The sequence below is a fragment of the Urocampus carinirostris genome, chromosome 1 (genome assembly GCF_059441175.1).
Source record: "Urocampus carinirostris isolate Australia breed hairy pipefish chromosome 1, RoL_Ucar_1.0, whole genome shotgun sequence".
NCBI lineage: Eukaryota > Metazoa > Chordata > Actinopteri > Syngnathiformes > Syngnathidae > Urocampus > Urocampus carinirostris.
In genome coordinates, this window is record NC_142349.1 from 12,842,534 (window position 1) to 12,865,655 (window position 23,122).

The window sequence follows — 23,122 nt, forward strand, 5'->3', positions numbered from 1 at the left end:
ACTTAAAAATAAAGCCAGTGCAGTGGTTATCACATTTGCCTAATACGCAAAAGGTCCCCGGTTCGAGACCGGGTGGAAATATGTTAGTCTGGAGAGGAATGGGTGCCACCAGGCTGTACTTGCCCGAGACATACTACAGGAAATGGTGCAACCTTAGTGGTTAAGGGATCAAGCCAACCAACCAACCTCCAGTGATGTATTAAAAAAATCGATATCTTTTAATAGTTTGGAAAGATAAAAAGCTCATGAACCTTTTTTTGCACATGGTCTTAATGCATAGTACTGTATTGTTGCAGTTTTCACCATCCAGAGAAGGAATTAAAGCGTCAATAACATTTCTCCTGTGGTCACGGTATGTCTTTGTTGTTTAGCTTGGTGTCATATGCATGACACTACAGGCGCTACATAACATACTCAGTCCCTTTAAAGCTTATCTCAAATTCTTAAACACGATCAATGTGAAGAAATAGTACATTGACTTTGCATAAAATATATATATTTTATTAGTATATTCCAATCATTTTCCAAGATAATACATTTTAAAGATGGGGGCATTTTGAAGCATGCCTTTATCATCCTGAGCTGTGACGTCACAAAAGGAACATTAGCACCCTTGCCGGATAGTCGACATATCATTTCACATGTTGATTAGTTGATTAGGTTACGAGTGTTTTAGGCAAAGTTTTGGTAGTTTTTGTGTTGCAGATGGATGCAGTAAAGGTACCTGCAGAAAAACACATGGTGAGTCGCCAACAGGGGGGTATAAGTCGAAATGTCTACAGCGACTAACGCAAAGCAGCCTGGGAAATAACAAACCAAAGAACATGGATAAACCGGTTCTAAAGCCAGGCTAGCAAACGCAATGCTGACAGGGAATAAACAGACTGACGTGGCAAAAGTGGGACTGACGCCAGGAAAGACGGTCAAAAAGACACGGACAGCCAACAGAACAGGAAAGCCTGGACGTTAACGGTGAGCTAGCTAGGCAAAATTATACCAACGATGAAACACGCCATGAAAAAAACAAAAACAAAAAGCAACAAACGCCTACAACCAAGCAGAAATGAGCGGTATGCAATCGCCGTTCACTACAATCCCTGTCTGTTTCGGAGTTGGCATCACGTGTTGTGTTAATGAAATTCACCATTTTGAAAGTGTTGTGTTCCTTCAATGACAGCAACATGCCAGATGGTTCAACTTTGAGGCTTATTTTCCTAGTCCCTAGGCGCTGTAGTATTTTGTATTATATTTGCATAATTGTGGGAAGGATATGTTCTGTTTGGAAATACCTTTAAGGTCAATGCGATATAGAATCTTCCAGTATTATACACAAGCAGTTCCTCCCATTTCAAGGGAAAGACATTAAACTGCAAGCGAGCAGTGGTGCCCATGTTGCAGCCCCCAAACTGCTGCAGTCATCAATGACGTTTCTACGACACGGACGGGGAAAAAGCTCGTCTGCTTCTCAGTGACGTGATCAGGCCCCTTTTATGTCATTGCCCGCTCGGCCAGCGGGTGGCGACATTGCGCCGCTTGGGGATCGCTCACGTTTGCGTGGAAGCAGGTAGGTGCGCAAAAAAAGAGTGTGCGGCGCATGTGTTTGCGTACTAGACAACATGGCATGCATGCTATGCAGCTAATGAAAGCGCTGCGGGCGGAGCGTTAATGTGGAACCGAGAGATTAGAACGTGCTGAGGGCTTTTGTTATTTATTTATTTATTTTCCAGGGTGCAAATAAAGAAACAAGAGATTGTGGCGAAAGGCGAGAGGACGCCGTGAAGGAGACGATGTGAGGGAGGAGATCTGAAGAGATGAATAGCGAGGACGGACCAGAGAAGAGTGCCTAAGGGAGATGAAAGGAGGATGACGAAGAGTAGGAGGAAGAGTGAGTAGAGAAAGAGGACAGCGGTTCTCATCTATAATTTAACAAAACGTCCCCAACAAATTAATTAAAATGATAAAGCAGCTGAAAGAAAAAGGTCACATTTTTGGATTAAGATGCATGGTAAATTAAAAACCATTAAAAAAATAATAATAAAGCTCATTTGCGATTACATTGGCTTAAAAAAATCAAAAATGAAATACATTTGTTATTATATAGATTGTGCTTTTATAAAACCTGGAAAAAATGTAACAGAATAATAATTTAAAAAATGGGTTGTTTTAATTGTTTCGCATCTTAAGAATTGTTTCCTCATGCTGAGGAATTTTTCCTTGCCAGCATGCTTGTTTATGACCAGGGGATGGTGTAATCGTGCCGTGTGCAGTCTTTTGAGACATTGTTTGATTGATGAAGAGCTATACAAATGAATGTGACTCGTAAAATGTACCGTATTTTCCAGACTGTAAGGCGCAACTGAAAGTGCCAAATTGGCCAGACATTTTAAAGTGCGCCTTAATACAATAAATAAAATTGTGTTTATACAGTACTTATATGTGGGCTTTCAATGTATAATACTACTACTACTTTGCTGTATGGAACAGGAATTGCAGTGAAAGTGCAAACACAAAACCACCAGTGATACAGGCGACATCTGAAAAGGCATTAGATTTTATATCGTCATCACACTATTTTTATTCACGTTGCCAGAAAAGAAAGAGAATAGAGAAAACAGAAAGACATCCTAGTCGATTTCATCATCAGATACACCCAAAAATTACTTGACCCAGCCGTGCTTTTTTGCCCCTATTTATAAAATAATTGGGAGGTGCGCAGTGAAAATGCAAATGCTTCGTTAAATCAGATACATAACCTTTGATCACACCGCCGTTTTTAGGGATAACTAGCAAATCCAAGTCAACGTGAAGTAATCCCAGCAGCCATTGAGTCAACATTGATGAGTTTGATGTAGGGTATGGCAATAAAGTTGATAAGATGAAGGTACGAAAATGAGAAGACGGATAGACATCGACCAGAGGAAATGAATGTGAAAGAAGGTGGAAGGCCGAGGTGGCGAAGGCGGCGTACCTGTAGCCGTCAATGCAGCTTGCGTTGATGTAGTCGGAGCCTTCGACGCCGCGGATGGGCTGCAGGCAAACGCGCGTGGACTCAAAAGGCATAATGTTCACCAGGCGGTTCTTGAACTTGTTGCACTGCAGGTTGGCACTGATGAAGCGGGACGTGTGGGCCTTGGAGTTGGCCAGGCGCTGAACGCAAAAACAACTGGATAAGTCATACGTTCACATTTACATGAGCGATAGATTTAAGAAATTAAATTATGATTTTACAATCCATCTGCATATGCTGTGTTAATTGAATCTATAAAAATATACTGGACTGTCTCAGAAAATTAGAATATTGTGATAAAGTTCTTTATTTTCTGTAATGCAATTAAAAAAACAAAAATGTCATACATTCTGGATTCATTACACATCAACTGAACTATTTCAAGCCTTTTATTATTTTAATATTGCTGAATTTGGCTTACAGCTTAAGAAAACTCAAAAATCCTATCTCAAAATATTAGAATATCATGAAAAAGTATACAAGTAGGCTATTCAACTAATCACCTGAATCATCTAATTAACTCGAAACACCTTGCGAGGGTTTCCTGAGCCTTAAAAACACTCAGCTTGGTTCAGTAAACTAAATCACAAGTATGGGAAGACTGCTGATCTGTCTGCTGTCCAGAGGACCATCATTGATACCCTCCATCAGGAGGGTAAGACACAAAAAGAAATTTCTCAAAGAGCAGGCTGTTCACAGAGTGCAGTTTCAAAGCATATCCACAAAAAGTCTGTTGGAAGGGAAAAATGTGGCCGGAAACGCTGCACAACCAAGATGACCGCAGCCTTAACAAAATTGTGAAGAAGAGCCGCTTCCAGAATTTGGGGGAGCTTCAAAGACAGTGGGCTGAAGCTGGAGTCCAGGTATCAAAAGCCACAGTTCACAGACGTGTCCGGGAAATGGGCTACAATAGCCGTATTCCCATGGTCAAGCCACTTCTGAACTCAAGACAACGGAAGAAGCGTCTGACTTGGGCTATGGAGAAGAAGCACTGGACAGTTGCAGAGTGGTCCAAAGTCCTCTTTTCAGACGAAAGCAAGTTTTGCATTTCATTTGGAAGTCAAGGCGCCAGAGTCTGGAGAAAGGCTGGAGAGGAGCAAAATCCAAGTTTCTTGAAATCCAGTGTGAAGTTCCCACAGTCAGCAATGGTTTGGGGAGCTATGTCAGCTGCTGGTGTTGGTCCACTGTGTTTCATCAAGTCCAGAGTAAATGCAGCTGTGTACCAAGAGATTTTAGAGCACTACATGCTTCCATCTGCTGAAAAGCTCTATGGAGATGAGGATTTCATTTTCCAGCATGATCTGGCACCTGCCCACAGTGCCAAAACCACCAGTAACTGGTGCACTGACCATGGCATCACTGTCCTTGATTGGCCTGCTAATTCCCCTGACCTGAACCCCATCGAGAATTTGTGGGGTATAGTTAAGAAGAAGATGAAAGACACCAGACCTACAAATGCAAATGAGCTGAAGGCCGCTATCGAAGCATCCTGGGCATCAATAACAACTCAGCAATGCCACAGGCTGATTGCCTCCATGCCACGCCGGATTGATGCAGTAATCCGTGCAAAAGGATTCCCAACCAAGTACTGAGTGCATCAATGGACATTTTCAAATGTTTGATTTAGTTTTGCTGTTATAAAATTATTTTTTTACTTGGTCTGAGGAAGTATTCTAATATTTTGAGATAGGATTTTTGAGTTTTTTTCAGCTGAAAGCCAAAATCAGCAATATTCAAATAATAAAAGGCTTGAAATAGTTTAGTTGATGTGTAATGAATCCAGAATGTATGACATTTTTGTTTTTTTAATTGCATTACAGAAAATAAAGAACTTTATCACAATATTCTAATTTTCTGAGACAGTCCAGTATATATTACGCACACATTTTAAATACTATCTGATTGGGGTAAAAAATAAATAAAAACACGTTTTGTAATATTTTCCACATGAGGTTAAATTGGATACCCAAAATTAGGAATCATAATCACGGTTAAAACTATAATATTCATGTTATCAGTTATTCTGAGCAATTACGATTTTAATCAATTACAAACAAAAAACAAACCAAACCAAACGCACATTTATTTAAAAAACGACACATCCTTTGCAAAATGTTTATATGAAGAATGCTCATTTTAAATCAGGTTCAACACATTCAGGCCTCATAGCTCGTGAAAAAAAGAAATAGAAATTATAACGAGTGCTAATTAACTTAAATTCACAATAATTTCACCACTTAGTAAATACGCATTAATAGTTAAACACCAGCATCCAGTTTTTAAGTGAAACTCCTAAATCCAAATCCTCTTTTTTGGGATTGATAACTGTTTGAAACTGTTGATTTTTCAAAAGGCTGAATTAGTTGAATTAATAAGATGATTTGTTCAGAACTTGTAATAGGATTTTATTCTACAAACATAATAGTTTGTCCACTTTGGGTTTCTAAAGAACTTTGCTTTTGGCTGTAATAGTTTCAAATTGGACAGTATGTTGTCATTCTGAACATTGGCACATTTCTGGGAAATTTCAGCTCCCTAGCGTTTGTCTTTGATGTAAACAGAATATTTTCAGCACATTTTGAAGGGCTGCACCAGAGTTAACATTGCAACTTTCGCTGTTAATCCACATCGACTCCAGTTAAATATTGAATAGTCAGTCAAAATAACTATAGAGAAATTGTACTTCATTAGAAAGGGACAGCGTGTCTATCAGTGCACTCCTCTGAAGCACAACGTTGTGTTGCAAGGCTTCGTCAAACGCGCGCCATAACACACGTGCTAAAGATAGCTATTGAATAAGACTGGATGAACAAAATATAAATATAAGAATAAAATAAGCAAACATCACAACATGCTTTCTTTCCCTGCTTGCTTGTCCTAATACCACAAAATGTAAGTGTCTATAAAAAAAAAAAATCAAATTTATTATTTGTTGTGACATGCACAGTTTGGACCCTGCTGCTAATGATGGTTTTTGGTTTGCCAAGATTTTGTGTTAGGCATAGTTATTTGGTTTACAACCCAGATGACCCAGACTACGAAACTAATACTGGTTGCCTTTCTTGAGATACAAATGTATTTTGTTCTATGATCACACTAGTAACAAAAATGCTTTAAGACAATCTAATAGACAGAAAAGCCATTACTCTGTGCTAGTCACCCTAAGAAAAAAGTAGAAAATCAGCAAATAATGTCGTATGTCATCAAATCATTACATAACTAAATAGATTAAACATAACATTTTTCATCACGCTCAGAAACTCAATCGTGCTGCTGCCAGGTTTAGCCACCAAGGGGCAATGCTAAAGTACAAGGACGTCTCTGGTTCGTGCTGATTCTCATAGATTAGAAAAACTATATGATAATGCTTGTATATTATTTATATATATTTTTGATTATTTGTATTTTAAAAGTGATCAGTTTTTACAACATGTACATTTCAAAGTGTAGTCTTTAATTACTTTTTTTGGTCATATATTTTTTATACAGTGGTACCCCGGTCCTCAACCGTCTCAATGCTCAACCAAATCGGTGTTCAACCAAAAAATGTGGGCAAAAAAATGTTTCGATGCTCGACACGGAATTCAGTGCCCAACCGAAAATAGCCGAGATTTGGCGCGTAACGAGTGGAGCCGAGATGCACTTGGCGGCGCGAGTTAGCCTAGCATTAGCCCCATTTCTATTCGGACCTTCAGCGAGTGAAGGGCTATGTCATTTTCGAAGTTATCTTTTTTCCTGGTTTGTGCTTTTGCGTTGCCTTTGTACATGAGTCCCAAGAACAACAGCGATAAGGGGAAGCCACATTTTTAATGACAATGTCATGTCGCACTTTAGAATAATAGTGCAAAAGAGGAAGAAACAGCGTAAAATGGACAGGTTTCTTATTAAAAAGGAAGAGGAAGTCTAAGCTGTAAAATTTCCACACCTATTCCTGTATCCCATCACACAACTGTTCAAAGGTTACTTAACCGATACAAAATAGTTTATATTTCTTCTTTTTTATGTTTATTATATATTATGAACACATTTATGGTCTTTAATGTTATTTAAATACCCGTTTTCTTAATATTTTAGGATTTTTTATTATGGGTGGAACGGATTAAAATACCATTTTTTCCGATGGGCAAAAAAATTCGGTACTCAACCAAATCAGTCCTCAACCAACAACCAGGAACGCATTATGGTTGAGGACCGAGGTACCACTGTTTATACATTGCAAAAATTGTGAAAGGCTGGAGACAAGGACAATCGAATAAAATGACTTACGCAAATGAGTGCATGTTCATTTCAAAGGACTATTTTAGGGAGGGTATCATAATCAAAGCAGTGCAATGAAGTGTGACACGGGCAAATTGGAAGCGCTTCAATCAGCAGATGGACCGACTGGCAAGAGAGTATACAGAGCGACGCTCTGCCAGCAACACAAGTAAAGAATGTGTGTCTCTGTGTGAGAGAGTGTCGTGTGACCCCCCCAACACCATACAATCGCTCCAGCCATCTTTCAGTGGCCGGAGCGATCTTCACTTGGAAAAACTATGCATCATGGTCGGCACTGGGGCAAATAGCAGAGCAGCGGCCCTGGGCGGGAAACGAGTGTAATGACATTATGCTTCTGAGCAAATGTGTGTGTGTGCATGTGGACATGTGAGTCACCTTGAACAAATGCTGTTTATTTAGTGTGTTGCTATTAGGTACACAGGTTATTTTCTCACAACAATCAGCAATGAAATGATGATGAAATGTCATCAATTTGTTTATTGTCGGTCAAAAGGTTACCCAAACGTTCATCAATCATCTAAATGGTTGCAGGTATGAAATCGCAAGTGATTTCCCTTCTTAACAATATTTGTTGACTTAGATTCAGTTTGGCGCATCTACGTCTACTACTTTTTCCATGTCCTTAGCCAATGGAATGCATCAGAATGTAACGTGAGGGTGTCTCGTACAGAGTCCTGGAATTTTTGGGTGCATATTTGTGACTAAAATTTGCACGAGTTGAAGACTTTTTAAGAGCAGATGCAGACGGCGATGATTTTTTATGTGCCAAGACAACAGAGATGTCAAAGATTTATAGCTTTAAAGGGGCCTGGAAGATGAATAGGGTAAAACGACAAAACAATGTCTCAGGGCAGAAGGTAAAATACACCGGTATCCTTCTCATGAGAAGGATTGACTCACATTTTGCCAAAAAACTGTCTGCAACTGGTTTTACAAAAGGTATTCTCAAAAGATGGCATACCACAGACTGTAAAAAAGACACTGACAAGTTGTTGTTTAGGGATGCGAGCTTGTATATTTTTGTTATTTCACAAATTCATATATTTTATCAGCAGAGCTGCCAAATATTGAAAATAGAATTTGGGATTAAGAAACTTAAACTTAAAAAAAGTCGTGGTAGCACTTAAGTCAAAAGTGGTTCTGAGACTTAAAGAGAATTCCACGTCAAACCTGTGGTTACTGCAACTAAAAACATTAGCGCGGATGGCACTAATCCACCAAAAATATGTAGAGTCAGATGAACAGTCGCGTGATGTTAATCCCTATGCATATGACAAAGTGACAGATAGAGTGGGGACCAGGTACGACATTAAAAAAAAAAAAATTGGCCTTCTGAATTTTAGTCAGTACAGTACATCAAGTTTTGTTTTGGGAATGTTTTTGTCAAACTGATCCATCCATCCATTTTCTGCACCGCTAATCACCACTAGGGCCGCATGGCATGCTGGAGGTCATCCCAGCTATCTTTTTTAGGCTGTGGGCAGGGGACACCCTCAACTGGTTGAAAAAATGTAACGATTTGCAGTCTATAATTTACAGTACTACTTCGCAACATTTTACATTACATTTTGTGATATAGACCACAGTGAGATGCTATTACAGGTCCAATTCCAACTACCAGCCTCTCCGTGTTTAGTTTGCAAACTCTCGCTGTACTCCCAGGCACGGTGGGTCCCTCCCACTTTCCAAAAACATGGCTCGGATGGGCTCAGGTAAACCGAGACCCCCGTGAGGATAAGACTTCCGAAAATGAATGAATAAATTTGGGTGCAATGTTACGAGGACACCCAAATGTTCTATGGTCAATTGTATTATTTTTGTTAATATTGGAGTAGAATTCTAATTGTTGTTTTATTATTATTTTGGGAATATGCCCTACAATACAATCAGCCACGTTTAAAAGTTCTCACCTTGAACTCCAGCTCCATGGCGGTGACCGTCTCGCCGGGTGGCGGCTGCGTTAGTTTCTGGATGTGAGCGTAGAGATTACGTGCCGGCACCTCCGTGTTGCCGCAGGTGGCCGCCTCCAGGAGTGCCTCGTGGATGAAGATGTACTGGTCTTCCGTCTGCACCATGTAGTTACGCTGGGCCCGCATGCACGTCACGTGTCCATAGATGTCCACCGACTTCTCGTGCTTCATGCGCTCAAGCATGGCGTCGATCACAATAAAGCAGCCTGTACGGCCCACGCCGGCGCTGCGGGAAAGGACACATACCAGTTACCATATATGTAATGAATTTCAAGTTGGTGTTGATGAGAAAAGAGCGATGTACAGTGGCGTAATAAAATATGTAGTCAACCACCAACTAGGCAAGATCTCCCACTTAAAAAAAGATGAGAAAGGCTTTTGCTTGCCATCATTGGAATAGGTCAACCATGAGAGACAGAATTAGGAAAAGTGCTAAAAATGATTAAATAATTTATTTTCAAGTTACAGTGTAAAACACCTATTGTTAGATAATATATAATTATAATTTGTATATATCATAATTAAAGCTTATCTCAATACTTTGTTATACACCCTTTGTCGGCAATAACAGAGGTCCAATGCTTTGTGTAAGTCTTCACACAATGTTACTCGTATTTTGGGCTTTTCCTCTTTGCAGAACTCATTATGAGTGATGTCGATAATGCAACATGAACTTTCAAATATTTTCTATGAGGTGAAGATATGGAGACGGGCCTAGCCAACAGTTAGAAATGCTTCTCATGGAGTCATTCATTTGTTGCCCAGGAAGTAGTTTTCAGATCATTGTCATGTTGAAAGACCCCACGACGTTTCATCTTCAGTTTTCTTGCTAATGGAAGGTTTTCATTGAAAATCTCACAATACATGGCTCCGTTTATTCTTACCCTGACACCGATACATTGTCATTTTTAGAAAAACATCCTAAAAGCATAATGTTTTGCACCAAACGCTTCACAGTAAGCATAGTGTGATTTGGATACAATTTAGTATTCGGTTTCCTCCAAACATAAGACCATAGGACATTTTCCTTGTCCGGGTCTAGATTGTCAAAGTGCTCTTTGGCAAAGTTCAGATGGGCCTGGATGTGTACTGGTTAAAGCAGGGGGGCACATCTGGCAGTACTGGATTTGAGTTGCTAGTGACGTAGGGTACTACATACAATAGCCTTTGTTACTTTGGTCCCAACTCTGTTCATCATTTTTGGAATCATTTTGACGCCTTCGATGGAGATTATCAGTGGTTTTGTAGGTCTTTCATTTTCTAATAACTACACTTTATTTCTTTACGATAAGCTGCCTGCCTATTAAAGATTCAGTCTTTCGAGACTGATGCAGATCTAGAATTGTGTTTGTAGAGTATTTGGACAGCTTTCGGCCATAGCAGAGTTTGGAGTGTAGCTGTTTGAGATTGTGAAAAGGTGTGTTTCATACTGTAATACAGTGGTTTTTAATGCTGTTGGAGCTACCGAACCCCACCAGTTTCATACGTGCATTCATCGTATCCTACTTTAGTGTAAAAGCACATCTACAGACATGTACAGATAATAACCGGAGCAGAAACAAATAACACATTGCATGAACTTAGAATAGATTACAGAACAATTGTTCCCTGAGTTTTGTCGGTGCGAGGCTGGAGTTTCCAAAAGATAGGACGCCGACGTCCATTCCGTTCCAACACATATAAGGCGCCGCCGCGAGCGGCAGCCTCTCCAGCGGCTCCGTGTTATATCGCTCTTCTTGTGATTTATTGTTTTTATTGTCTGCTTCTATCTTCGGTGTTTTTCGTCCCGTTTGACAACTACACTTTGGATTACTTTCTATCCAATGGACATGGGTTTTAACGCACAAAAATGCGTTTATTCGAGGAATCAACTCTTTGCCCTGAAGAATTCTTGTGCCGGCGTGATGAGGGGGCCCTATCGTGGCTGCAGAGCCGGAGCTAAGGTGAAGGCTAAGCGGCTAGTGGCGATAGAAGCATTCGGTACCGTCCGTAATCATGGAAAATGTGAACTCTCTACAAAATAAGACGGAAATAACTGGCTGTGCTGGTGAAAAACATCAAAGCGTACAGGGAGTGTAGTTTGCTGTGTTTTACGGAAACGTGGCTCACGTCTAGCATCCCGGACACTAACGTGTCTAAGATATGCACATACGTTAGTATGCTGTCCTTTTATTTTATTTTGCCTTTTAAGATGACATGTATGTGTTTGGTGTTTAATTTCATCAAATCAATTTCCCTAAAAAATGAAACTTATACTAAAGTCCCACATATACGTGTTTCTTCTTTGTTAACCATGCATTATTTTGCTGGTACGTCTTATACTGCGGAGAGAGTTATATTCTGGAAAATATGGTATATTCTTTTAAAATCCAACAATGTTTTTTTCTGGATTTTTTTCTCAATTTCTCACTCAATTACAGGCCCCTCTCATCTTTTCAAGTAAGATAACTTGCACAATTGACTAAGTATGTATTTCCCACAGTACAAATACAGTATATTGATATCCACCTGCAGTGCACCACCATGGGCCCAGCATCCGGAGGATTGCAGGCCTTCACCCGTCTCAGGAAGGCCAGGATGGGTGTGGGGTACTCGGGCACGCCGTGGTCGGGCCAGGCCATGAACTGAAACTGCCGCAGTTCTCGTTTCTCGCTGGAGCCGTTCTGCAAGAAGACGGAGAGGAACTCAAACTGGATGTAATTGCAGGGAAAAAAAGCGGATAGCACTGAGCCGAAAGACTCCCGACAGTTAAAGGTCAAAGCTCTTTAATGACGCGATTCGACATTCATTTGAAAAGCACCAGCGCTTCAATTGTCACACATTCCTCGCTCCCGATTGGATTCACTTGCGGGGCTGTGATCACTGCCTGGCTCTAGGTGGAGATAAGGTGCGGGGGGCTTCAAATTAAAACAGCCACCCACAATTGCGGGAAAAGAAAAAGTTTTGTAGGAATTGTCTTTGGGTTTAGATTGACTCTGAGAACCCTCGGCTGGGTTTAATTAACACAGATAATTGTGTTTGCAAAAGGACGCTGGATCCTGCCTACATTTGAATACGTCATCTAAAACAAAGAATTGAATTTCCAATCGACTCTTTTCATGGAACAATGGCTCAGTGGGAAAAAAGGAAAAATCAATGAGTGAATTCAACAATTGTAACGGTTAGGGTGGCCATAACGTTGATCAACGTGGCGGATTTGAGTTCCCTATGTTGCTGCAAGAACAAAAACACATACAGCATGCAATTTTGCATTTAGCATCAGATATGAAGTGGAATATTAGAAGCAAATGTACATCACTTGTATATGAATGACCTTTATCCTGGAGTGTTCATCGACTTGTATTTCATGAGTTGGCTTTGCACTTTATATTTACACTAAAAACAAGTGTGATCCTTTTCTATTGTAAAACAACCTTTCATTTCTATGCTAAAAAATAACAATGTCGATTTCCATCCTGAAAGGTAGCTACTTTTCTGTGCTGAAAATCGGTGTCATGCTCTCAAAAGTATCTAATCCATCCATTATCTGCACCGCTTATCCTTATTAGGGTCGCGGGGTGCTGGAGCCCATCCCAGCTATCCCCGGGCAGTGGGAAGGGAATAACCTGAATTGGTTGCCACCCAGTCGCAGGGCACACAGAGACAGACAACTCACTCGCTCGTTCACAATTTGGGACAATTTGGACTGGCCAATTAACTTGACACGCATATTTGCGGAATGCCCGAGGAAGCCCGCGCAGGCACAGGGAGAACATGCAAACTCCACACACGGGGGTTTGTGGTCGCTGGACTTGAACACTGAACCCCTGCACAGTGGGGCTCCACGCTAACCACCCAGCTGCCGTGTTGCCTCTCAAAAGTAGTGCTGTCATTTTCAATAATAAAGCAGGAAAATAAAAGTTAGGTTCAATAAACATAAGAGTATTGCACATAGTATTATGTATACACTTATACACTTGGTAATATTCATTAGAAGAGTATATCCTAACCTTTTTAGTTGCCAAGACATACTTTTTCATCCCAAAATCTTGAGGTACACTGACTGTCAAAAGTATTTAAAAAAACAACTCCTGGCACAAGTTTCATACATTATTATGTGGCTTAAATTTACAGTATAAAGTTTTGTGGTCATTGCAGCTCAGCGAGTAATCAGGTTATTGGTATTGGTTAATCATATTGCCGTAAGTTTGGATTTTTAACCTGTTTTTCAAGTTTTACTGTATGTATATTTCTCATGCTTTTCTAGAAAGATAACAAACATAATATTAAAAAATCGCCAAAATTATCTGCCATTGGATAGAAAAAAATGTTTATGTAAGTTGTGTTATTATCGGCTTTTTCCTGTAAAATAAGAAAATAATTAAAATTATTAAAATAAAGTTTTTTCTTTCTGAGTAATTTTAGTAATTTTTGGATTTCAAACTTAAACAGCTTCGCCAGACAAAAAAAAAAGCAAATTTAATACAGTAATCCCTTCCTGCATTACGGTTTTGGTACTTTGTGGCTTTACATCGTGCATGGTGTTCTGCATTCTATCAGTTAATTAGAGGAAGATGCTTTCTTTCGCCAACAAAGATGAACCTCTCCATCCCCTAAACCTGTTCAAGAGCAACATGTGAGCCTTTGGTTCTCACTTGTGGCTCCCTGCCGCTTTTTCAAAAATGTTTGATTTCTGGAGGACAGGACCGGAAGGTAAATGCAATTTTCCCTTATGTCCACATGATAGCAGCAAAGTATCATGTAGAATACAGTGGATCGGGTGCTTATTTCATAAAGTTGTGCAATAAAACAGCAAAACTACTTGGAAAAATACAATTTAACAGTTAATTGAAGAAGTTAATTGTTAAAAAAAAAAAAGATTATAAAGTACATTACCATATTTTCCAGACTATAAGTCGCAGTTTTTTTATTTCATAGTTTTGGCTGGGGATGCGACCTATATGTGAAATGATTACAATGTCTTTGAGTTGTAATTTTTTTATTACTGGTATTGAATATCGCTTCACATGTTATTTTTACACTAAAACGCAAGAAAGCGCTCCTCGCCTGTGTTGGGAAATTCAACCTTGACCGCGACAGGCTACCTTGGTGACCTACCAGGAGTTGTTTACCAGGATAAGGGACAACGAGGATGAAGATTTGATTGGATTTAGTTATTATGAGTGAAAATGAAAGTGTGGTAAGCATGTTCTTAATGCTAGGTTATTGGAATAATTCTTAATATGAATTGGCCGGTCCAAAATTGTCCCTAGGTGTGAATGAGCGAGTGAGTTGTCTGTCCCCGTGTGCCCTGCGATTGGCTGGCAACCAGTTCAGGGTGTCCCCTGCCCACTGCCCGATGATTGCTGAGATGGGCTCCAGCACCCCCGCAACCCTACTGAGGATAAGCGGTGCAGCTAATGAGATGAGAGATGAGATGTTACATTGTAACTGAAAAGTGTCTTTGATATGGATGCAGTGTAACGTTAGTATACATAGTCTTTATTTTATTTCTATTTTGTATTTTCTTTCAAGAGGACATGTATGTTTTAGTGTTGGATTTTATCAAATACATTTCCCCCCAAAACGCAATTTACACTCAGAGTGCGACTCCCTTCTTAATTATGCATTTTTATTCGTGGTGCAACTTATACTCCGAAAAATTATAATTCAGAAAATACGCAGGGCCCAGCGTTGCCGTGTGGCAACGTAACACTTACCACCCCCCAATCTTCTCTCAATGTTTTTTATTTCTTCTTAATACCGCATTTACATTTTCAATTGATCATATTTTACCTGGCCAGATTGTCATTGGACAGTGGTTGTGTTTATAAGTCAAACCCTCTGGCCCTGAAGTCACAAACCCTACAAAACGTCTGAACCTCACCTTGCCTTTGATTCATTGGACTACTTTTGGCAAATACTTGAACCTTTAAATTGGGTTTGTTCTTGAGTGAGTAAATAAATAATGTTTTTTGCGGGGTGTGCTGCCCCCCATTAACAGAGCTAACCGAGCTAGTACTGTACTGTACTATCTCACTGGCAGATTAGTATATATATATATATATATATATATATATATGAAAAAAAAGGAAGCTGCTGCCACCCACTGATATGGATGAATTTTCCAGGACTCTGCAGATCAATGGAAGGAAGCCAATACTGAACAATGGCATGCTTTTTTTGCAAAGATAAAAGTGGTCAATTTCCCTCAGCGCACTATACACTAGACATGCATACTAAAATTGTAAAGTTTCCAATTACATAAATTAACTCATATTTCAGATTCCTGATAGAGTAAATAATTTGAAATGATTCCACAGTGAAATACTGGGAATAACATTCAAACTAGAGAAACCTGACAGTTGAAACGATTAAACGTGGAAATGGAACCTCTCAATGATCCAATATCCAGTACAGATAGCCAATTTTCATGCACTCAAATCTGAACCGCTAATCCAAAAATGTCCCCTTAGCAAGCCATAGGTAAAAGTGGAATGACGTACCTTGTAGAGTGCAAAAGTGCGGACGCTGTAAGTGGCCAACTCCACCGTGTCCAGCATGGTGACCTGGATCATGCCGTAGGTCTCGGTTCCTCGCGCTGGCCAGTATTGGTCACACTTCACCTGCCGGGTCGAGAGCATCGTGTCGATTAACAGAGAAAGAACATTAGAGGGCTTGGATCATAGGCCACTGTCTCATTAAAAGCTGAAGACTCAGCATCCACCAAAACACAGACGCACCCGTGTGTGTGTGTGTGCCTGTGAAGTGCACTTCAAAAGGCCACTTTGTCTTTTAGCAGCCTGTGATCATTTGCAATGAGCTAATTGTCAGGTGGCACGGAGGCCTTTGTCAAGTCCGCCTTCAGCCCAGTCGCATTGCGGAGGAAAGCTTCAGTTGACTAATGATTTGAGAGTGTGGACATTGGATATTCTCGTCGTCCTCACACGCTGCAAAAACCTGCAGAGTGGCGTCATTCAAAGCTAAGATGTTTTTCAGTGTGAAGTTGCGGCGAAATGCTTGTTGCTGTGAAAAGCAAGCGGCTGGAGATCAGTCCAGAATGTACCTGGCCTCAAGTAAAAATGATTGGAGAGAATAGTTTGAATGAGGAAAGATCACAGCGAGACTTCACATTACAGACATCTGTAAGATTTGTAAGGAACTTTTTCACTCTACATTTCTACAGATTTACTTTTGATTTAGTGCATAGCTAACCTTGTGGAGTGCAGTTATTAAAGTTTTGGGCGTTCTACTGAGTCATCATCCTTTTGACAATCATCAGTATATTTTGAAAGTTGTGTTTGGTAGAAAATTAAGTAGCCCAGTTAAAGAAACCTAAACAAATTAATCTCTTAAAGCAGAGGTTTGCACCTGAAAAAAAAAAAAAAATCAGATTTTACTATATTTTTTTAACCACATCTTTGACATGTTGCCATCTGGTAAGCGCTACATGTCCCTTAAAGCCTCCCACACACCTAGCGCCAACGGTGTAGGGAATTTGGCGTCGACGCCTTTGGCTGCAGAATGCCAACGGCGATGTGCACACCGTTTTCAGCGGCACGATTTTTTGCTCTCTTCCAAGTTGTTTACGTCACCTATTTTTCTGATCATGTTACTATTTAAAATAGTGACTGACATATAGTTTACTCATGTGCCGAGGAAAAAAAAAGTCAATGAAATGCGAGCCCTACATTTGATAGTGCTATTGTCATCTTGTTTCTTTCGCGAACAAAACAGCTCTATGGAAGTGTATGACGGGAGCCAGCTATCCACCAATCAAAAGCCAGTTCCTTTTAAGATGCTATATTTCTCTTGTGATTGGTCAAAATGCCTTTTTCCCCTCAGGGATTCTATGCTGTTGACTTTAAATTTGGGGGGTATAAAAAGGTTAACATTGTTTTGTACTTCTTTTTCTTTTTGTCTTCTTAATGTTGGTTTAAGATCAGGTAATGGTGTGATTTTAATCCTGTGCAGTCCTTTGAGACATTTTTGTGATTAAGGGCCATATAAATAAATGTGACTTAAAATAAATGTGACTTTGTAGATATATTAATATTTGGATTGATGTTTCCCGTGTGAAAACAGTGTGTGGATAATAGAGCACTCAGTTGGTTTGGACACATGGAGAAGATGGATGATGAGCGAATGATGAAGAGGATCTACAGGGCAGAAGTAATTGAAGGAGACCAAGAAGAAGGCCGCGATTGACTTGATTGGATGGTGTTATGAGTGCACTGCGGGAAAGAGGTCTAAATATATTGTGAAGCTAGAGCTCTTGTTGGTGATAGGAATGAGTGGAGAGGTGTTGTAAAAGGATAGTGGGATGTTTAGACGTGTTTTAAGGGATGAGCAGAGCACCTGTATGATGCGGCAGGGGTAAACCAGTGAAAGCTGTTGGGCTGTTGAACAGAAGAGTGTGTCGTGTTACCCTGACCCGAGTGACATGGCCGCTTTCTTGTGTCCCGTTTGATCTGGAGGGACGAAAGCATGACCAACTTGGGTGCCGAGGTGCTTAACTTGTTTGGGTGTTTGGGCATTTGGGTTGGCCAGGGTCCCAAAACATATTTTGCTACTTTTTCCCTATTTTATTTTCCTTGTTTTTGTGTATGTGTTTGTCTTGCTGTCGGTCACCCCTCTCGAGGGATATGACCAGGGTAGATAGATGGGTAGATGTTTCCTGTGTTTTTCAATGTTACCGTTTAACTGTTAATTTTGCTGTATTTCACCCCTTTAAGGCATTCATAATAATACACGTTAATTTGTAATATGGCTCCGGCGCCGTAAGTGTTAACTCTTTTTGGTGAGCAGAGCCGGAAAAGCCAGTTCTCTAAAAATAATCTGAATTCTTATATCTTCAACAGATGATTCGCTTCCTCGAAGATAAAAGTAAACTCCGGCCAAAGATGTGTTTCGCATTTAAAGCGCATGCGTCAAGTCATGTTTGTTTCTTGCTACCCCCGCGCCCTTGAAGAATTTGGTGACCGAGCAAGAAAAATATCAAAACTTGTTTAATAATCGGCGCCGTTTTCCACCAAAATATCCAACGCTCGTGCACATTTTCTTTCCACCAACATGAATGAAAATTGTCAAAACGAAAAAAAAATGAGCTCATTAATGCTTTCTCACATGGTTTCTTGAAAACATTTTTGATTGTGCAATTATGGTAGAAAAGTAATAGATTTTGTGTTCTTTATTGGAATTGACGCCTGGAATTTCACTTTTTATTTATTCCTCAGGATGATAAAAAAAGTCAAGCCATTTTTTTTCCATTTTTAGGCCTAATTTCTTTGAGTCTACAGTGGCCCATATTCAGGATACAAGATGTCTTTTGACCAAAAAATCTTGCCGATTTACGAGACACGGTAAGAATTACGAGAATTTCAAGACGCTAACGTTAGAGGGCCGAGTGCTCCCTCACTCCTCCACCACCTGGCTTACATTTTATACTGGTTTCGTTATTATTATCATATTTATCTGTATATTGATGTTCAATTACTACTCCAATATGTTTTTAGTGATCAGCAAAATGTGTTCAATAACTATTTAGATCTAACTCTCATTATTAATTTGTTTTCAGTTATTTCTTATGGGAAAATTTTGTTTAAGATACAAGAAATTCTAGATAGAACAGAAAGAAGCTTGATCAGAATTCATTATTTATATTATTGATAGGGATCACTGATTTATTAATTGACCATTATTTGAATGTATGGGTTAATTTAAAGTGTAGATTTTCTAACTTTTTTTTATTTTTTTCCTCTCCTAACCTTTTCAAAGACTTTTGGAAAGGGGAGCTGCAAACATCAGATAAAAAAGGAAAGAAATATAACTAAACAAAAAATAATTGTTATCTGAATACCAACAAAAATACATGCTAACATACAAACATGTATTACAATAAAAAGTAAATTACTTTGTATTTATTTTACGTAAGATAAGGCTCCACTAGAGGGAGCTGACATGTTTTTCCGCCATTTTTCTGTCAAGGGTACACCCAGAAAACCTTGTGAAAGGCTGGGCAAAAAAGTTAGAAGCAAGATGGTGCGGTTTCTTCACTTCCAGTCTCTGTAGCTTGTATTCTTCCTTGTGCTTTGTAGCACTCATTATTAGTTGCTCTGCACAGTACAGTGACATCTAGTGGTCAAATATTACACCTTTTAATTGATTTGGAGCATGGTAGAGCGAGCATTGAGGAAAAATAAAGTAAATAGTAAAATAAGAAACACAATACTGAATATGAACAGAATTAAGTGTAAACAAAACAAGAACTTGGGCAGTAGGTAATGTTTTTATACAATTATTTTCCCAAGATTTTGTACTTCACTTATTGCAATGCCCGTAGCAAAACAAAGTCTGATCGAGGGAGCATTTCAACCCTCTGCGACTTGAGGTATCGACCGGACTAACCCCGGAGTGGAGCAAACCATAGGTCAGCCGTTTTAGCTTTGTTGCAAAGAGCTGATATTTGGGAAGTCCATTTCTGGCGACGTCTGCCACAAATAGAAAAACAAAATGCAGTCCAATCCCAAACTCTCAAATGATTTCATTTCCCGGGCAGTGGAAGAAAGCGTTGTGGGGGAAACTGCATTGAGTGACGGCGACCTGCTCGGGGGCCAAATTATGGATTGGCAGTCTGGACTGGAATGACAATCTCACTTTTTGGGAGTGGGCGGCACACAGAAGTTGCACACATCGCAGATGCTTTGGCTTTCAAGCTCTCTCCTGGCATCTTACAGTGGCCTAAGCACTCCGCACGCGGACTGCATCGCAACAGAAATTGCCGAAAATGAGGAGAAATATCAGCTTCCAGGCAAAGTGGAAGGCTTCTCGAGGTCTTTTTTATGGGTTTATCTCAGGTGAAACAAATAAAAAAACAAAACTGCTGAGCTAAAACCTTCACCTTTGTTTTTTTCAAAGAACACAGGTGATGGTCCTAAATGGTCGCTTCAAAAACAAATGGCAAACTTTGTGTTTTACACGGTATCTGCAGGTAAGGATGCCGACACTTTACCACGAGACCACCAAAGCTACAGATAACTTACAAAAAGGATTTCGAGCCAACCTCATGATCACTATTTTTATTCACGGTGCCAAAACACGGATTTATGTAGTGCCTTTTGATAAACAGTCTCTCCACTTCTTCACCGGAGTGTCAATAACGTTGTGAAAGACAGAAACAGAAAGTAATTTAACAAAATACGCCTTCGATCGATTTATTTTTTATTTTTATTTTTTTAATAAACTTTTGGTGTGATTGATAAGGCTTGCATTTATCATTGAGTACTTTTGTACATATAGTTCAATATTCTACAACTAAGAGTTTTGTCTGGTTGGCAAATATTCATTCCATTTTTTTCAAAATATACATACATACTTTTTTCTTAAGATTCCTTTTAAACATTTTTGTATTAGTATTATAAGCATCAATATATCATTTTGTTTTGTTTACTTCATTTATGGCCTAATGTTTCACAAATATGTGTTTTTGACTGCTAGTTTTTGGTGAGTATAAAAATGTTAAAATTGTTTTGTACTTTCATTTTCTTTGTAGAATTATAAACATTTTAATTTATGTTTCCCGTTTTTTTCAGTGTTACAGTTTAACTTTTAATTTTGTTTATTTCCCCCCTTTAAGGCATTGATAATAATATTCCCTCTGTTTATCAATTTTCCCAGTTTTCCCATAATAAATATTTCAATCTGCTTTAAGTGGGATTATTTATGAATCCTTTGACAACAAAATGTTGACAACGTTTAAAAGATATTTGATGAAATCCCTTTCTGTTTGCCAAGTGGTCTTCCCAGTTATAAGACATTAAAATGATGACTGGAATTAAGGACTTGTTAGTCACTTCAAACGTTGGCTGTACTGCATATAAAGATTTTACGACGATGACAAATTGACTTTGCATTGCGTGAGGTGGTCTTAAGCTTGATGAGATTGGAAGGGGCTGTGATTGAAGGCACAATAAACGCCCGCTTATGTATGACGCAGCGAGCGGGCGCTTTCATAAGCGTGTCGGCCAATTTGCCTAAATGACTGATGGCCTCGGGAGCGGCTAAATTAAAACGCACAATGTTATGTTGTTGTGGAGTGCTCACCTGACAAGGGTGCTCGCCGCATTTCTATTCAGGCTGATGGATGGAACGGAACAGCCAGTAATTATTTTTCCCACCTTCAAGGCTTTCGTGTAACTTGTAACCGATCGTTATAGGCGTGGGTTATATGTTCAAATGCTATTTTATTTGGAGGTGCGTTTTACGGTTTGGCTGGATTTTTAGAAGCGGGCAAATGTTGGGTGACAATCCTCTTAACTCTGACGTAAAAGACGTTTTTTTTAATATATTCTCTCAGTCGATTCAAGGGTCAAACGCAGGCGGGGAGTATAAACAGCAGCCGCCGAGTCGACGGCGGTTTCAAAAACATATGAGTATTATGCGCGTGTAGGGGTAATGAATGAAGAATGTAAATCTCATTATTATGGAAATCCGTCCAGCAGACAGGTAGAGCGGGGACAGATTTAGAGAAAGTTTGGGGACGATAGCGTTTGCAAACTGACTTTGATTAGTTTGACAAATCCAGCTGAGCAAAAGCAGGCAGCAAATAAAAGGAAGGCTCTCCCCAACAAGCCAGCGGTGGAGAGTTCTTTTGAGGGATCATCTGACAATTTAGCTTTCCATTAAGAGGTAATGTTAGAATAATAGTGGGGTTTTTTCATCCGCCTGGAAAGAACCAGATGTGGAGATAAGTGTTTTTGAGAAAACAGCTTTGTTTTGTTCATTTTAAAGATTAAATCCTCCTTTGCGTTGATTGAGACGCAGCTTTCTTCAATTTTAATCAAACATCTGACACAGTTCAGAGTATATTGTTATTTTTTCAAAATGTATCTTTATCTATTATCCCCTAATAGTTTTGCATCATTAGGATTGCTATAACGCAACAGTTGTTTTGTAATTTCTCTTCTTTATTTTGGTACCTTTTAACTTTATCTTACTGATCGAAATTGTGATTATTTTTTAATATAATGGACATTGTGTTATTTGTATTAGTATTTGTATAGAATATGATGGCAGTTTTTACCCAGTTGTGTAAATGTATTTGCAACCATTATTCAAAAATTATTTCAAATGTTATTCAAATATTTTTTTTATTGTTACCCCCAAAAATATTAATGAATGCAATACTGCTGTATTTATAGTATATTGCATTTGTAAACAGTATTTAAAAAAAAAAATATATATAATAATATATATAATAATATATATAATAATATATATATATATATATATATATATATATATATATATATACACACCGTATATATATATTTGTGTGTGTGTATCCCTGATCACTGTAAAGCAATACGCTTGACTCAGGGAAAAGGTGGTTTTGTACTTAGAGAAACCATTTAACGTCAACTATACATTAAGGAAAATATTATTTTGTCCTTGACTTGTATTTCTAATGGCGCTTTTTTCTTTTTGGGGGTCAAATATCACCAGAAACCCTTGTCAGTTTAAATGTATAACGTTTTTGCTCGAGTTTAGGATTTGTGAATCTTTTATGAGTTTGACTTAATCACTAATTTTTTCAATTTCTCCTCTTTCTTCTACTGTTTGCAGATTATTTTCCAAATAATTTGCTGTGGGAAGCATTTCCCAATTCCTTGGGCCACCCTTACCCTGGACTTCTCCTCCAGTCTGGTCATCATGACGATGGTGTTAGAACGCTGCTCCCACACCATTCTCCAGAAGTCACTGAGCGTCTCGGGAAGCGGTCCTTGCGTGGCGATGTACGCGTTCTGCTTCCGGTAGCCGTCGATATAGTTGGCGTTGACGTAATCGCTTCCTGGGACCGCTAGGAAGCAAAAAAAAAAAAAAAAGAGGA

The 23,122-nt window shown here is 39.2% G+C and overlaps 1 protein-coding gene and 1 long non-coding RNA gene across 12 annotated transcripts in view; one reads left to right on the forward strand and one right to left on the reverse strand.

Annotated features, from left to right (window-relative positions):
- LOC148373607 (receptor-type tyrosine-protein phosphatase F-like) overlaps nucleotides 1-23,122 on the reverse strand; it is a 317,971-nt gene that overhangs the window by 10,264 nt on the left and 284,585 nt on the right. For all 11 annotated transcript variants that reach the window (XM_088327232.1, XM_088327216.1, XM_088327256.1 and 8 more), the window contains 5 exons: nucleotides 22,917-23,092; nucleotides 15,741-15,860; nucleotides 11,764-11,918; nucleotides 9,196-9,481; nucleotides 2,969-3,147 (listed from right to left, as the gene is read on the reverse strand). In XM_088327232.1, the coding sequence (XP_088183358.1) occupies nucleotides 2,969-3,147; nucleotides 9,196-9,481; nucleotides 11,764-11,918; nucleotides 15,741-15,860; nucleotides 22,917-23,092 (916 nt within the window). The remainder of the gene's footprint in view (nucleotides 1-2,968; nucleotides 3,148-9,195; nucleotides 9,482-11,763; nucleotides 11,919-15,740; nucleotides 15,861-22,916; nucleotides 23,093-23,122) is intronic.
- LOC148373608 (uncharacterized) lies at nucleotides 1,387-23,110 on the forward strand. The gene is made up of 3 exons (XR_015849558.1): nucleotides 1,387-1,564; nucleotides 1,728-1,885; nucleotides 22,858-23,110. It is a non-coding gene; the product is annotated as an uncharacterized LOC148373608 (long non-coding RNA).